The sequence below is a fragment of the Strix aluco genome, chromosome 11 (genome assembly GCF_031877795.1).
Source record: "Strix aluco isolate bStrAlu1 chromosome 11, bStrAlu1.hap1, whole genome shotgun sequence".
NCBI classification, from domain to species: Eukaryota; Metazoa; Chordata; class Aves; order Strigiformes; family Strigidae; genus Strix; species Strix aluco.
The window spans coordinates 1,200,641-1,217,017 of record NC_133941.1 but is presented as its reverse complement, the minus strand read 5'-3'; the positions used below and the strand labels follow the sequence as shown (position 1 = coordinate 1,217,017).

Sequence of the window (16,377 nt, the reverse complement as noted above, 5' to 3'; positions counted from 1 at the left end):
TTTTTCTGTTCAACTGATATATGCTTATCATCCCAATCCCACAGCCTCTGATGACCTTGCCTCCGTGACACGCTTTGGAAATGTTCTTGAAGTTTTTGTGCATACCTGGAGTTTTGCTAAACTGAGTCACAAGCTGACTGCTAAACCGCTACAAAGATCCGTCTGGCTCTGACCACAAGTACAGCAGCACATACCGTCCTGGGTTGGGGCTATCAGTGAAGTGATTTCTGGTGTTCAGCTGTACAAGAGAAGCACCAGGCCCTGTACATGGCCATGACAGATGTACTTACACACACACACACACACACACATATATATACACTCCCTGGGTGCATAAAAACTCTCTTTTATGCACAGACAGAAGTAACATTGGTCTATAGGACTGATTGTGAAAGGACTCTGCCACCATCCCTCACACAGTCTTCAGATCTGTGGGAAACGCTCCATTCCCTCCAACAGGTACCACACCCTCAAAATTCAGATGTAATTTTGATGACTCTTGGAGGCAAGGTCATGGCCACAAAAATAAAATTTTATGTTATAATAAAAAAATCAGGAGGTTCCCCTGGGCCTTCACTGATTTTGCGAGCACTGTGCTACAGTTTGTGACGTGCCAGACTTAAATTAAAAGCCGTGTTGTTGAAATGCTGGCTATATGTGATACAGGAAGAGTTTATCTCCCTGTTGGTGAAAAGTGGCAGTGTCAGTTCTTGGGAGAATAGCTCCCAAATGATTGAGAATGGGTAATGCAATCATGGGGCTATGACTGGTTGGGCTGAGGCTGGTACTATGTTGCAGTGGTTATTAGAGCTGCTCAAGGTTACTGCAGGTGTGTGAAATACTAACAGTGTTCAAATCCAGCCCTTCCCTGTCTGTGAAAAACATCTCAGGATAAGATTGAAATAGATGGCTGAATATTGTCTCTCAACTGGAAGTGTAACTTAAAGCTGATTTCATGTTTTTTGCATTAGTTTAACTATATGGATGCTTTGCAGTGTAGACACTTTTCTTCTGAATGGAGCAATCCCTGTTTCTTCCACACCTTGATGTGCTTATTCCTCTCTCCCATGACCTCTGCTTGCCAAACTGCTTGTGTGAATGTCCTTTAGTTCATTTCAGCTACAAATGAGGTAGATTTACAAAAATGTGATGTTTGCACTGGTTAAGCTAGCCAGGCTCATTTGACTAAGCTGAAAAGTCTCTGGAAGAGACACTGTGGTGAGCTCCCGAGATCAGGTTGAGGGCAACTGAACAGTGTTATTGGGGAGATACGGTATCAGGGACATGATCTGATATATGTATCAGATACGATGTCTCTGTAACTGGATAACAAGCCAACTCATATATGTTTGATGACTAACATCTCTGCTAAACCAGACAGACCAGAGCAAAGCCAAAATAAGAGATTTTAAAATAGTACTTTCTTCCAGTTTGACTATATCTTTAGAAGAAGTCCTCTGCACTGTTGGTGGGTGCAGATTCAGGCTGCATGATTGGGACACCCTCAGGTACTGGAACAACATGATGTCCAGTTGGGTTAGAAAGCAACAGATCAGCAAGAGGCAAAATGGAAAACACAAAAAATGAAAGAATATTGTGTACCGAGTCCTTAAGGAATAGGCTGAAGGTTAGTACAGGATTAATCACTATGGAGTATTTCCTAAGGGGTTGTCCTGCCCACCTGATTTCAAAGCATTCAATAGCAGAAATGTAGTGGGAGATATTATTTTACCCCTACTCTGCTCCTTGCCAGCATATGTGACTCCCATCTCTTTGCATCCTTTGAAATGTTGAAGATTCAGAGCTGAATTTTGTCCAGATTAGTTGAGAAGAAAAGGGGGAAGGCAGCAAGATCCCTTTCTCTCCAGTGGATTTGCAACTGGATGCTTCTGCCAGGACACAAGATTTACAGGGCATTGCTGAAATCGTGTTTCTGCACAGATCAGAATTTTATTTTCCTGCACATAGTGCAGGAAATGTGCTGTGTTTCTGCTGCTGCCAGGGCTGGTTCAGAAGCAAGGGAAGGTATTTCTAAGACAGACTGAAGGACCCAGTGTGTAATCTGGACCACTGTTATTGTTGCCTTGAGCCCTCGTTTGTTTAGGCCAAGGTAAATTCTTGCTCAGCTGGAAAATTCCCCAGCAAAGGGATGAATGCAATGGTCCTTGGGAAATGGCCCAGGGCCGAGAAGAGTACCAGTTCCACGGGAAAACCAAAGCCTTTGTGCCTCAGGGGCACAAACACCAATGAAATGTTTTTTGGCTCCCAGAGGAAAAAAAAAGCACACAAGTGTTTTCAGCTCAGCTTTATGGGAAAATGTGGTTTACGCAGGAATACTCTGCCTGTTTTCACTCCTTCCTCTTGCAAATACCTTTTCAACTCCAGGACTGATTTCAGCTAAATTTGACAGAGCAGAGATATTTCAGGAATAATTAATTTTTTATCAGTATTGAGACGCAACAATAGATTTGAAAGAGCACTTGTATTACTGCATGCAAGAGACTCTCTAGGAAAGAGACTGTATAAACACCTCCAAAATACTTCAGTTAGAGATTAGGATTTCCTACACTGAAATAAAGCAACAATCTGGTACAGGTCTGCAAGAAACCAGACTACAGTAACACTAGTTCCCACAGAACTGGTGACTCCTTATTTCAGAAGTGGTTTAGCATCTAGCAAAAGGTGCAGCTCTAGAAGGAAAATCTTTCTGTATTTTCCTTGACTGAACTAGAAACAGGAGGCTAACAATGTCTCTCAGATTCAAACCCTGTATTATTTTTTTTCTTAATATTCATACTTTTTTCCTTTCCAAAGTAAGAAAAAACAAGTGCACTGGTGCTGATGGGACCCTTATGCTGAATCGGGTATAGCCTCACCTGTGAAGAATCAGCTCCCAGCCCCCTAAAAGCGTGCTTTGGTGCTCTGACTCCTATTTAAATAAGTTTTCCCAGACTGGCTGACTTCAGGATTCACTTTGCCTCTGAAAAGTAGGTGGGACCGTGGGGAAGGCACTTAGAAGGAAAATATTGACTGGCATCCAGGTGGTGCAGATCCCCGCAGGGTTTTGCATTTTAAGGCCAGAGGTCTTAACGCGTTTCCTTCAGTGGAAGAGCGAGGTGATTAAAAAGCACCCTTTGGTGCTTGTAACGATTTGTGAGGTCAGTAGATGGCTTTGGCTACAGCAGAAGGTGTGACAGGATTATACTGGAAAGTGAGGCAATCTGTTTCCTTTCTCTCAGAAGAAAAAAAAAGCAAGAGAAATAGCTTAGAAGTAGATTAAAACAAGAATCTAGCCCTAGGAGAAGAGTCTAGGGAGAAAGGATAAAGGAACGAGTCCTGTGGGAATGAGATGGTCTACCCTTCCTGCTGGCTTAGCTGGTCCTTCCCTTTGCTTCCAGCTTCTTTTAGGATTGTTGTTTATTATTTTAAAAATCAAGACAGGAGGGGAGAGCTGAGGGCCAGTTGCCTTGCAGAGCCTCCCTAGGGAAGGACAAACTGGGCAGTGAAATTTGGATCAGAAATAGCTCTGGAAGGGAGATGTGAATGGGAGGGGGGTAAAGCCTAAATGCCAACTGAATTAGATGGTCTGGACAAGCACCAGCTATGGTACCAGGCCAAACGGGACGCTGCCGGGGCAGTGAGGCTTTAGCTGGAAGCCTCCTTTGAGGCTCATGAAGGATTCCTGGGACTCAAGAGCACTAGTTTTGTTTAGAAATTGGTCATCCCCCAAACGCCAAAAATAACCCTGGCCTGACTTAGCCAGCAGCCTGTGTTGCAACTATACCAGACTCTGTATGAGTCAGGAAGAAAACTGTAGGAGAGGAAGGGAAAGGATGGCACTGTGTGGGCTGCCACAGGGTGTGGTGAAGAAAGCACAGTCTGCTACCACCTCCCGAGGTAGCATCGTTATCTGACTCTCATTTAAATAAGCTTTTCTGGATGAGTTCAGGATTCACTTCCCCTCTGAAAAGTAGGTGGGACTGTGGGGGAGGCACTTACTTAGAAGAGAAGTATTGCCTGGCATCCAGGTGGCACAGATCTCAGCAGGGTTTTGCATTTTAAGGCTAGAGGTCTTAACGCGTTTCCTTCATCAGAAGAGTGAGGTGACTAAGTGCAACGCGAGACTGCTCTTACCTTGATGGGAGTGGCGACTTCTGGGCTGGCTACCACTAAAGGAGAGATTAACAGCATGCCTGAAAACTCACTGGGTCTCTCACTAGCTGTCAGAATGGAGATGGCTCCTCCCTGCAATGCAAAATAACAGCCCACAGCTTAACACAGGTGTCAACATCTCGTTTGCACAGTAATCCTGTTACTGGAAGGGTTTTAGTCCAAACAAGCAAATTTCTGCCCAGTGAGAGCGCAGTGTGGTCAGCGAGGGAGGCTGGAGGTGTAGGGGCACTAGAAGTGTCTGGGTTTTGTGGGGGAGAAGAGCCCTGGTTTCTGTTCTCCTGCTATAAACCCTCATGCCACACTGAACTCAACTCTCCGCGCAATGTCCATCGGCTCCCCAGGATGCCTTGTGTCCTCCTCGGTTAAAAGGACTAAGAAGAAAATGTCTGAAGTGGTAGTTCAGGTGGGACTTGAAAAATAAGTTGAGGCTCTGTCAGCGTGACAGACTGGTGCTGCGTTGGGAAGATGCCATGAAGCCGGGCTCGTTCCATGCTCGTGGCACCGGTAACCTGGGCAACGGCAGTGCTGCCACCCGGCATGTGAAAATCTTCACTAATTACTGGAAGTTAAATATTCTCCTCGGTGTCCCCAGCCCCTCCAGCCCCTCAGCGCTGCGTCCAGGGCCTGACAGCAAACACCCAGTCCATGGCTGAGAGCTGAAGGCCAGCCAGGCTGAGCCCTCCTGCATGAGGACAGGGGCTGGTGGCGTGCAGGGTGGAGGACAGAAGGGATCTGGCTGGCTTGCTCGGGAAAATTTGCAGAGGATTAGTTGCTAAGGGAAATATTTGGTGAACTTCCACGCTGCCGGAGAACCAGGGGCTTGTTAAATGGAGTAGCAGCAAGAAGCATCTCAAAGACCTCACTGGGAAATTAGCTCCTTGTTACAGTGGCTTTGGAGCACAGCGAGCACTTCAGAGCATGCCGTGCCTTCTTATGCAAGAATGCCTGTCTATCTGAGCATGGGCTGAATCCCAAAGAACTTATTCATTTTCCTCTCCTCCGGGAAGGCAGGGAGAGCAGATCAATGACATCAGTGGGAATATTGCTAGCTTGAATAAAGGGATTTGGCCCGTGCTCTCGGAATCAGACTTCAGATCTGTTCACCAAATCAGTGCCTTTGTTTTTGCAGCCCTAATCCCTGGTACATTTTCCTGTTAGGCTGTTTAACAGAATGAGGCTACAGGGTATTTTTGTGCTTCATCCCCTAGCTGCTCACAAAGCTTTGGAGGGCTTAACCTCCTGGTTACTGGTTAAAATGGAAGAAGCCCAATGATGCAGGGAGGTGGTGGTGTGAATGAACGGTCCTAGTAAAAAATAGGTCCTTTGTTGCAAATGGCACTAATTAGGGCCATGATCCGGGTAGAAAAGTTAAGGACTGACTATACTCAAGACAGATCTTGTGGGGTAAGGCATGCTGGCAAATCAGTCGGGGAATGAAGCCAAAGGGAAGGTTGCTTGTAGTTTTTTCCCTGCTGCGGGCTGAGCTGTTTCCTCCCATCTGCAAGAGTCCCACCGTGCTACGGCATGGCCTGGGTGCTGCCGGGAGGAGCAGGGGACGGTGCTTACCATGGAGTGCCCCAGAATGAGAATGGGTAGCTCGGGGTGCTCTTTCTTCATGAGATCAATGTGCTGCAAGCTGTCCCTGATGAAGACGTGGAAATCTGAGACAACCATACGATCACCCTCGCTCTGCCCGTGGCCAACTGTAGGGGAAAAGGAGAGCATGCATCTGAGTCATTCGAAGCAGTGGTTGCAGTCAAGAAAGGCTTTAGCAGAAACATGCCTGTTGCACTGTGACTGTCCTAGCTTGACCTTCTCCTGCAGTCATCTCTCAACAGAAAGAGTGCTGCAGAAATACAAAGGAAGCAAAGAGCTGTTTAAAAAGTGCCATACTGGCCACGATCTGATTTTTTTTAAAAAATCTTACATCCCCCTCTGTTTCTACCTGCTCTTCAAACCTAAGAGTACTGATCTAATCTCTTGCAGCCTTCGACATCAGGGTAAGGAGAGCAGAGGGGCTGTCTTGCCTTGCTGTAGAGATGGTGGGTCACTGCATCCTGGGAAATGGATTTTTTGCCCCAGGGATCAGCTGCTGGAGGCTGATGGCTCACTGTGCAGCAATAACTGCTGTGTCTTGGCAAGAAACAGAAAAATTCTAACTAGATATGGTCGCTATAAACTTAATGGGCCATGGACACAGCCTTTTCCAGTGCCTGGGTGTGCAGGAGCTTTGCAGAGCCCTGCCTTTTCTAACTGATACCCTGGAGCACTCGGTGGGCTGGAAACTGCTATGAGGTGAAGCTCTCAGCAGAGGTGGCCAAGTGATGGTGGTTGCAGAAGCCTGCAGTGGCAAAGTATCAAGTGGCATGCTCCTCCTAAACAAGTGCTAATGCAAACTGTACTGCACCTGGATGCTGTTAGCTCATTCTGTATCTGGGAATTATCTTGTCTGATGAAAGGAAAGGGAAGGGAAAGACTAAAACGGGAGATGGTGGGTTGCTATGGGAACAGTGGCATCCCTGGCAGAGGTGGAGCCAGCATCGCCTCAAACACGGTCCCAGGCAATTTTGAGCTTGCAAAGGCTTGAAATTAATACCACCTTGGGGAAGCAGTTTGCATGTTTACCTGACCAGACATACATGTTATTATCTATCACAAATAGGAATCTTCCTTAAAACCAGTCTCCTTGCTTGTTTCTGTTCCATGCAGGTTGTTAAGGAAAATTGTGAAAGGGAAAACACATCCCATGTGTATGGGACAGGGTATAGGGAGTCTCAGACAACATCCCTCTCCTGCTGTGTGCCTCCCTAGGCCTTCTCCAGTGGGCACTTAGGCAGACGTGAAGGCACAAAGGGGCAGTAACTTGTCAAACGATGTGAAGTGCCTGATAATTGTTTACATGCTGGATGGTACCCCCTCTAGTGATCAGCAGAGAAAAGCATTGCCTACCCAGCCCAAAAGGTACAGGCTTCTCAGTTAGATCTGCAATAGTCATACCAGAAGAAATCACTATGTCTAAACTTAATTTTCTTGCAAGCCATCCAAAAAAATCACCTTGCAAATTAGGCAGAACTTCTAATAAAAAGCTGGACTAAATACAGTACGTCTAAGAAAAACTGAAAAAAACTTTTGCCCTGCCAGGTGCTTTCCAGAGCTGGGTCTCTTGGCAGTGAACACCGCAATCAGCCATGCTGTCTGCCAGATAAACCCATAGATGTCAGCTGGTCAATTATAAATAACATATTACCGGTTCTGCTTCCCATGCACACACTCCAGTTCCTGCCAAAATACGATATAGCGAGCATCATCCGTGGATCAGTGACCAGAAACAAATCAAAGAGCCAAATAAAATACAAGTTGCAATAACCTGCAGAAGTGAAGCCACGTGTGTGGGTAGTGGATCTATTAACTTTAAACTGATTTTTATTACAGATGAAAAGTGAGATTTTGCCAGGTTTATACATGTCCAGTCCACTCACTCTGTGGACCACAAATGCACTATCTGTCTATTATTTAAACTTCAAATTTAGCAAGTTAATATGAGCTGAATAATCCAGAGAGAAGAGCATTTTCTCTTAGCAGAGCTCTGCACTTCCACTTCTTTTTTTCTCCGGTGCTGCTTGCACTTGCTTCGACTATCTCTTTCTCTACAGTGTCCGTGGAAGACAGCTGAGCAAGCAGAAATAGCAAACCCCTGTGGCCCAGGTCCGTATATGGGCCATGACTCACCATTGTAGAGCTGTGAGGCTTTGCTCTAATTTTGGATGAGACAGAGGCAGGTCTGGAAAGCCTCCTTGGTCCTTCAGCATGGAGAAAATCCCCTGGTCCTACCACGTAACAATGATACTGCTCATAACAGTCAGAGTTACGACTGTGGAAGCCAAGAAATACTTGTGCAATAGCTGTGACAGGCATCTCATTTGATTTCTGCAGGGTTTGGTGGGTTTTTTTTAATAACTTAATGAACGCACCTTTTGACCCCGCTTTTAACTACTAAACTACTGCTCCCCACACAGAGGGCACACAGCAATGCTTGAGGAGCAGTTTGTCTGCACATATGGTAAAGGAAGGCCATGCCAGTCATTGCTGTGATACTATCCCTGCCCCTTGCACAAGGTTAGCCAGATGGCATTGCTGGGCTCTGTTCTTTTATTTTATTATTTTTCTCTCTTTCCTGCCAAGAAACCAAACCTACTGCACCAGAGAATGAGTTTATTGCAAGCTTGAATCTCCCAGCTGAGAAAGCTTCAGGGTGAGGAACAAAGACCTCTTCTATTAGATGAAAGACATGTGCACAACCAAACATCAATGGAGTCAAGAATATTGACATGGTTTTCCCTGATCTTTTGCCTTTAGAGCTGTTAAAAATGAAAGGTCAAGTTCATCCTTGATGTAAAGCTATTTGGGTTTTGCTGGGAATTAATCTGACATAACGGTTCCACAGTGCCAGTGGCAAGACAGTGGGTGCAAGAGGAGGGGAACTGCCTGCACCCAGGGAACTGGAACTAACCAGAGGTGACACAACACCCAAGAGAAGCAACAGAGAAGTGTCATGAGAATCACAGCTCCATGAGTTCCTCATCACAACACTGCCCCGGGGCCCCGGGCTTCAACAGGGCAACGGGAGATTATAGTCATGAGATGCTCATCTGTAAAGAGCTGTGGCTGCCAAGGCACATCCACATGACACACTGGGTTATCAAAAACTGTCAAATAGGTTTCAAATCTGGCTTCACATCCAGCTCGTGTGGTACACTGCCAGTATTGTGTATGTGCAGTGAGCACAGTGATCGACCGTTTCAGGTTGTGTGCACTGAGATAATTGTGGGCACTCTTTCCTAGATGCGAGTCTTTACAAATGAGAATCCAAACCACACCTTTCCAGTTGCAAATCTAGAATTAGAAGGTCTAAGCCTCCACTTCCAACCAAACACACCACTGCAAAATAACATACTTTGCTCAAACAAAGTCTGAATAAAGGCTGCAGTGATCTGGCCCAATACGTCGTAGCGATTAAGTTCTGCCCTCTGTATTTTCTGCATGAGCTCTGCAGTTCTGCCACCGTAGAGACAAGAACGGTAATTCATGATCAGCCAATCCTGTCGAAAGCATGAATTCAGAGCGTGATTTCATCTATCGTTATAGATCCTCCAAAGCTACACACCTCTCTGGATGGAAGAATACTGGCTGGCTGTGCAGGAAGACAAAGCTGAGGGTTCAGCTTTGAAGGTGTCAGAGCTCTGGGGAGTGTGTTATCACCATGTATGTATCACTGCCTGCATAACGGATCATGTGGCCCTGCAAATGCATACTTCTACAAGTCCCTCCATTCCCCAAATCCCCTATTCTCTGGTGCTGTGGGGCTTGCTTTTGAAAACTACTCCAAAGCAGCCAGACTCTTCAGCTGACATTGGCTCACACACCTGAAAAAATGTTACATCCTGGTCAGATTGGAGATACGCTGAAAAAAAGGGTAAATCAAAAGCACAGTGCAACTCAACGCTCCCTTCCCTTCAGCAAAGGCCAAATGGGAACTGCCTGAAGAAACGAGCACCCCAGCTCTGGGCCTGTGGGGCAGATTCATTCAGACGAGCGGAGCTGTGCTGGGTCTCCACTGGTACGATGCTTTTTTCCTGGGGCTGTTGGCTCCCATCATAGCTGAAGAAATCTGTCCTTAAATACACTGAATAAGACCAACAAAGCATGAAGCAAATAGAGAGCCTGGCAGTGCCCATCTCTGCACACCCTAGGGCACATTAGCACCCTCTCTGAGGCCCTGCAGGGATGGATGAGCGTGGCAGCATACCTTGTCCACCCTCAGATAGTTGCACAACTTTTTTTCCAAACACCAACTTTTATATAACCCCCACACTACACATATTTCTTTCTCCTTCCTAGTGCCAGACGCTCCTGACAAAGGCACAGCCTGACCCTGCATGCTCAGGTGTGGACTGAATCACTCCTCAGAGCTTCGGCGGGAACATTTTGCTACGGAAGATGAAGTGACAGGGGAAATGCAGGGTCAAATGTTGATTTCAGCTATGCTGCTGTAAATTTACCGATTTCAGTGCTGTTTCTTAAAGCTTACAGTCATGGGAGAGCAGAAATTATGGGCTATGTTGTTTTTTCAGCCTTTGATCCCTATTTATTATGGAAAAGCCATAAAACAGAGAGAGAGGACATGAAAAATCTGTCTGGGGAGCTGTAATTCTCCAGGCAGGGTCTCTATCTTGACTTTTCACATATTTTGAGGTTTCCAACTTTGGGAGAAAGGGGAGGGTTTGGATCCATTTTAGTTGTAGTGAGGACACCATCACAGGCATCTGTGGGGTGAAATGCTCTCCCTAACCAACTGATGGTAAAAACAATCAGGAAGAATGCAGGGCTTGACTCCTGCCTCGAGATCCATCAGATTTTGTGTCTGTTTTCCTCTCTAGATATGTATCTCCAAGATTCTGAAGTGGGAGGACCGGGAAGAGGGAGAGTTAGGAGAAGATCAGGCACTCGAGGCTTACTGTTCCCTCAGCATATGGCAATGGCACTGACACAGGAGCACCAGGAGTTCTCAGAAGTAGTTAAAGGTGAGAACGGCCACCACTGCACAGTCAGTGATCCACCAGCCACAGCCAAGGAGTCACTCCCATACCACAGACTCCACATTGAAAGGACACTTCTTAATTATGTCAGAGGGGACCACTGGCAAGGCTCAGTCCCATAGCGTCTCATTTAATAAGCTGAAGCATGGGTGCAATTCAGTTCCCAAAGGAACTGCTGGAGGCCAGAAAGGGTGATTTTACTGCTTCAGCACTGGCTCCACAGTAGCAGCAGGCAGCAGCACGTCACAGAGCAGCCAGTGGTGTGCAAAGGAAGGATTTTTGTTAGAGCCCACAACCAAGCCCAGGCTGAAGACCCTCTTCTTTTGCTGCCTTCATCAATAAGCTTGTTGGAATCTGACAAGTCCATTTGAAGCAAATGCCTAAATGCCTTTTGAAAAGGAGCTTTTTACACTAGTATTACGTGTTTATTAGCTTTATGAAAGATTTGTTTTATTCCTGAAGGCCTCTGCCTCTGTTTTCTGCCCCCACTGGAGACAGGATAGGCTCCTCACTGGTGCTGGACACTGCAGCATGCAGGAAGGTGAGCCCACCTCACCCTTTTTTGCTTTCACCCCCCCCAGCAGGTGATGCTGCTGGAGAGAGACATGAAAATAGTATGTCTTCCCTGCTGCTAAACTGTCTGGGTTAGGGAAAAAAAGCATAATTAAAAGATCTCATAGATGCTTTCACTCTGCAGGTGGCCTACACAGAGGAGCAATGCTGGGTCTCGAGCCCGCAGGTGGGAGATGCCAGTGACAGAAATTTGGCTGGCTCTTTTGGTGCACAAGGTGCAAATGTGCCAACCTAATTCATCTCCCCTGATCTTCCTGAGCTTGTGGCAGCTTGCTCAGGTGGGGACCTCGCTGTGGCAGTCCCCAACCAACCCTGTGACCCGCTGCTATGGGAAGTAGCTCATTTTAATATCCAAACCCCACAGACTGGGAGATAGCAACCCTTGTCTGCCTCTGCTTTCCTCTCTGCCCTATACAAAATGCATTCAGATTCGGAGGTAAAACTTGTACTTAAAGCACAAGATGAAGCAGATGCGGTTTTCAGGAGTGTTTCAGTTTTGGAAGCCAGTGCAGCAGTTAATTAAGTGATGTCACAAGGCATTACGGCTGACGCCTGTATTTATGAGATCTATTGAAACTCGTCTGAGCAAGGACTGCTTTTTTTGCACTTGTACAGCACCCAGCACCACAGGGCATCATCACAGACCTTGGTCCAAGGTACTGCAAGATCTAAAAGTAATAATTAACTCTAATCCCAGACTGTAAGGCAGCGCAGTTTTGCAGAGGAGGAGATGGGAGAAAGCACATAGATGGAGAATGTGGGTGAGACAATACACAAGACGACACTAATAATGGGTTTACATAGCAAATGTTGTGTGAAGCCTTCATTTTCTGCTTGGGTGTTTTTTTAAGGTTTAATGAAAAAAATATTAATGAACTAGTAAACACTTCAAATTGTCATAACAGTTCACTACTGAAAAAACTATACTTGTTTTGAATCAAATACACGTCCTTTTTCATCAAGCAAGCAAGGCTCATTAATTAAACATACTGGATTTCAAAGCACTCAATGTTTAATTATTTGTTTAACATGCAATACATCTAATCCACCATTCAGACACACAAACAACTAAAACAACAGGAAGAAGCTTCAAAGCAGGACAGTCAACATCTGGGAAAGTCAACAGACTGTGCCTGTACCGTCAGTAACATGTAAAGCAAATGTTCCACCCTCAGAACAAATACACACAGGAAGCACCTCCAAGTTCATCCTGCAGATTCCTGCTCAACAAGCAGCTTCCCTGCCCTGAGAACAGACTTATCACAGCAAGGGAGCCCGTTCTGGTTTTATTTCCCCTATCTTTTTCCATTCCCCAACCATGCAGCCTGATGCACGGAGGGCATGCAGTAGTGGCTATGTATGTACTCTGCAGTGGAGAGCAAAGGCAGGACAGAAACACCTGAGCTACAAGAAGCAGGGTAAGCTGGCCTAGGATTCGCCGTGCTACCCTGGCTCTGATCAAGTTGCCACCCAGGTCAGCTGATGTGCCACAGTGTATTTTGTAGCTAAACCTTGGAGGGGAGCTTTTCAATGCCCATCTGACCCAGCCTTCGCTGTGTGCCATCTCTCTCATCCTCTCTGACAGCTCTGGTCTCCACAAGAAGAAAAAGTAGTCCTTAGGCTGGAAGGGAGCTGTGGAGTGCTCCAGCTAAGCCCGTGATCTGGACCACCAGGAGACAGGGCCATGGGGCACAGTGCAGAGTAAACCTGCTCTGCAGTATTGACAAGCTTTACACTGTGACTATTTGATAGAAGCCCATGGTCTAAGGCTTGTCCAGGAGGCCATCATCCACATCAGCTGGGAAGCATTAGGAACTAAAAAGAGAGGGCTCCCTCTCACCACTGCTTCCACCTTTATGTACCTCGAGGATCTGAAATACAGCTCAACACACACTTATCCTTAGTAACTTTTGACCGCTCTTCTCCGTCTGGGTAGTCCTCAGCATCCCTTCTTTCACACCACCTGTATAGATACAGTGAGTACGCTGGGTTTTCCATGACATTATAAAACCACTAGATATGGTACCCAGCAGAAGTATCTCTCCAGCCTTGGTGGTTTATGTACGGAGCATGTAACTAAGAATTACAGATGGATTCTGCTTCTCTCTTACTAAAAGGGAGTCTTGTCCTGAATGCACAAGTTCATCAGCTTCCCTCTTCCTTCTCAAGGTTAGGAAAATAACTTTTCTTTCAGCATTTGCTGGATAGTTTTTGTTCACTTGCCTCACACAAAGAGTGCAGCAAACTGAAAGCCTTCTCCTCCCACATCAGATACACATTTGCAGAGCTGAGATATTTTTAGAATAGTGCACACACAGAGTTATATTGTTTGTTGTCTTGGTTAGGAAAAAAAAAGAAACAGGCAATTTTCTATACTAAAATTATTTGTGCCTTATTGCTGGGGAGCAGAGAGCTAGTCGCCTTGCTGAAGCCATTTAAAATCTTTTCTGTACTCCAGAGATGACAAACAAAATGACCTGGTACATATCAGAGCAGTCGTTAATTCTGTCCGACAAGGCAAACTGTTTCTGTCAATGTTAAGAGCCAATTCATCTCTAATGGATACAAGCATGGTTCTTCTGGCTTTAGAAGACTTGCCCATTTCTTATACTGTTGCTGAATTTGGCTCTGAATTGCAGTTCCTTAGAAGTCTTCCTGGAACATCATGTTGCTCATGAAAACATGCTGAAAAAAACCATCTGAGTGTTTGTGTTGCAAAATAATGAGCTCTTCATAGGCTGCATTTACAAACAGCAGTCACTGTGGCCAGACTAGAAATGTAAGTGTCTCCTGGGATGTCATGTAATGAAAGGGGGCAAGATGGTATGAAAACCTGCACCTGCACACAGTGACTTCCCGTGCTGCCTGGAGTAGGGTATCACAAAATCAGGATGCTGGTGTGGCATGGCTGGTGGAAGTTAAGGACCGTGAAAGAGGAATATGGAGCCCAGTTCCTTTTCCACAAAGTTCAAACACAACAGTACTCCACTTTCTTCCTCAGCCCCTTCTGCGATGCCACCAGCCCTCAAGAATATTAAAGCAAAAGACAGCTGAAGGGAATGTCCTTCTCTACCAGGCTACTGGGATCAATGATTTGAAAATGCTGCACAAAGCTGGTGTAGATGGTTGAGCAGCTGTTGAGCTCCTCTGCAAAAGAGTTTCTTTTGGTGATGGGTAAAATGATTCCTATCTAATCTCTTTTCCCATGGGATGAAAATCACAATATAAATGTAAGATATATAATCAGCGAGGCACAATTTATGGTGCCTCTAAGGAGTCTTATAATCTGGTAGTAAGTGATTTTATTTAAGGCCCTATAATAATTTGTAACAGTTATCCTTGCAGTGTTGCACCAAGATTTTGTCCTCTTTCATGAGGAGCAGATAATTTCCTGAAGTATCGTTGAGGCGACTTTATTTAGAATCAGAGTTAGTCTTCAAAGACATTCTGGCATGACATCAAACCAGTATCAGTGCTCAGACACCGCAGAAAAAAATTGCATGGATTTTGCTGGAGTTAATCCAGGGTCTCACTAGTTCACTTGATCTTTTAAGAACAGAGATGGGCTCTTTTCTGCTCTCCACATATGACTGAAGATACCACTAACGGTAACTAGGGTTTCACACTCACTGGAAGAGGAGAGCAGCCAAGGACAATCTCCCTGCTGTTTTAATTTAGCTTTAAAAACACATATATATAATATTCTCTTGTTTTCATATCATAAAATAAAAAAACAAACAAAAAAAAAGAGTGCAAACTTTATTTTTTCCCTGATGAAAAGAAGGATGAAAGTCCACTAGCATTAACTTTCCGATCCAAGTTCCAGCTTTAGAACAGCTGGGGCACCAATTCAAAATGTCAGAGTTTTCAATGAAAAAGCCAGTGCTGGAGTAGAACCACACACTCCCCTTCCCCTTCCCTGCCCATTTATTCCGAAGCACGGCTGGCATGTGGGTTGGCTCTCCAACACGCACATGCTATTAAGTCCTAAATGACAGCTTGTTTAACTAGAAAACATTTCCATTTTTTCCTTAACAAAGGCCATTCATTTCTTGCTCTTCTATTTGCTTAAAGACGGTTTCATTTGCCCTGCCTGAGAGTTTGCACAACCCGCCTGATTGTTCCCCTCCAAATAGCGCTGCAAGTTAATGACCCACCTCTTGATCCCCGAGCAGGGAGCCTTGCCCAGCACACTGCAGCATCGTCAAGAGAGCTAGCTGCATTGCAAAATCCATATTTTTATGCTTGAGAAAACAATCGAATCAATTCATCTCAGGGAAGACAGTCCTAATTCTTCCCTGCTAACAGTGGCTTAGGCATCAAGAAGAAAAGGAGGTGAAAGCTGGATCATGTAAGAACTCCCTCCATGCTGCTGACGAATGTCTTGGGGGACAGGCACAACGTCCTTTCAAGCTGTCTTCAAAAGGTTTCCCTCCATGCAGACCACCCATTGGGAACCCACATCAATAGCAAAAAAAATAATTTAAAAGACCCATTTTTCACCCAGTTTATTTACATGTTAAAATAAACACGAGTTCCCATATAGAGCAAGGGCTCCCAGTGGGTTCTGTTTAGTCTGTGAGATTCCTGGCGCCCGAGTACAGCATTTCTCTATTCCAAAGCAATCTTGGCACAGATTTTTTTTTTGGTTATATAATTTTTTTAGCAACTGGCAAATGAATAATAATAATGTTTCTTAAAAGTGGGAATCATGTTCTAAGACACCGGCAAAGTGTTTTACCAGTTAATTTGCCAAAAGGTCATTAGCAAACCAGAGCTCCCAAACTCCTGCATTCAGCGTCAGTTCTTCCCATGGGCTGCACTTCCAGTTCTCAAATCAACCTGTCCAAAGGGAGCTTTCCCACAGAGTTAAAGAGATTTTTGCTTTTTGCTTCACTCCTTCACATTGCCACATGGCAGTGCCACCCTCATTAGACTGGATTTGTCCCCTTTCCTGGCAAGGCATGAAGGAAATACCACTCTTCCAGAGCTGATAGCTTTTTATACCCACTTTGCACAAGCTCAATGGGTGAGC

At 45.4% G+C, this 16,377-nt stretch overlaps 1 protein-coding gene across 6 annotated transcripts in view; it reads right to left on the bottom strand.

Annotated features, from left to right (window-relative positions):
- The window catches only part of MGLL (monoglyceride lipase), a 115,281-nt gene that overhangs the window by 12,844 nt on the left and 86,060 nt on the right, over positions 1-16,377 (bottom strand). For all 6 annotated transcript variants that reach the window (XM_074836799.1, XM_074836793.1, XM_074836794.1 and 3 more), the window contains 2 exons: positions 5,740-5,876; positions 4,135-4,245 (listed from right to left, as the gene is read on the bottom strand). In XM_074836799.1, coding sequence (XP_074692900.1) covers positions 4,135-4,245; positions 5,740-5,876 — 248 coding nt within the window. The remainder of the gene's footprint in view (positions 1-4,134; positions 4,246-5,739; positions 5,877-16,377) is intronic.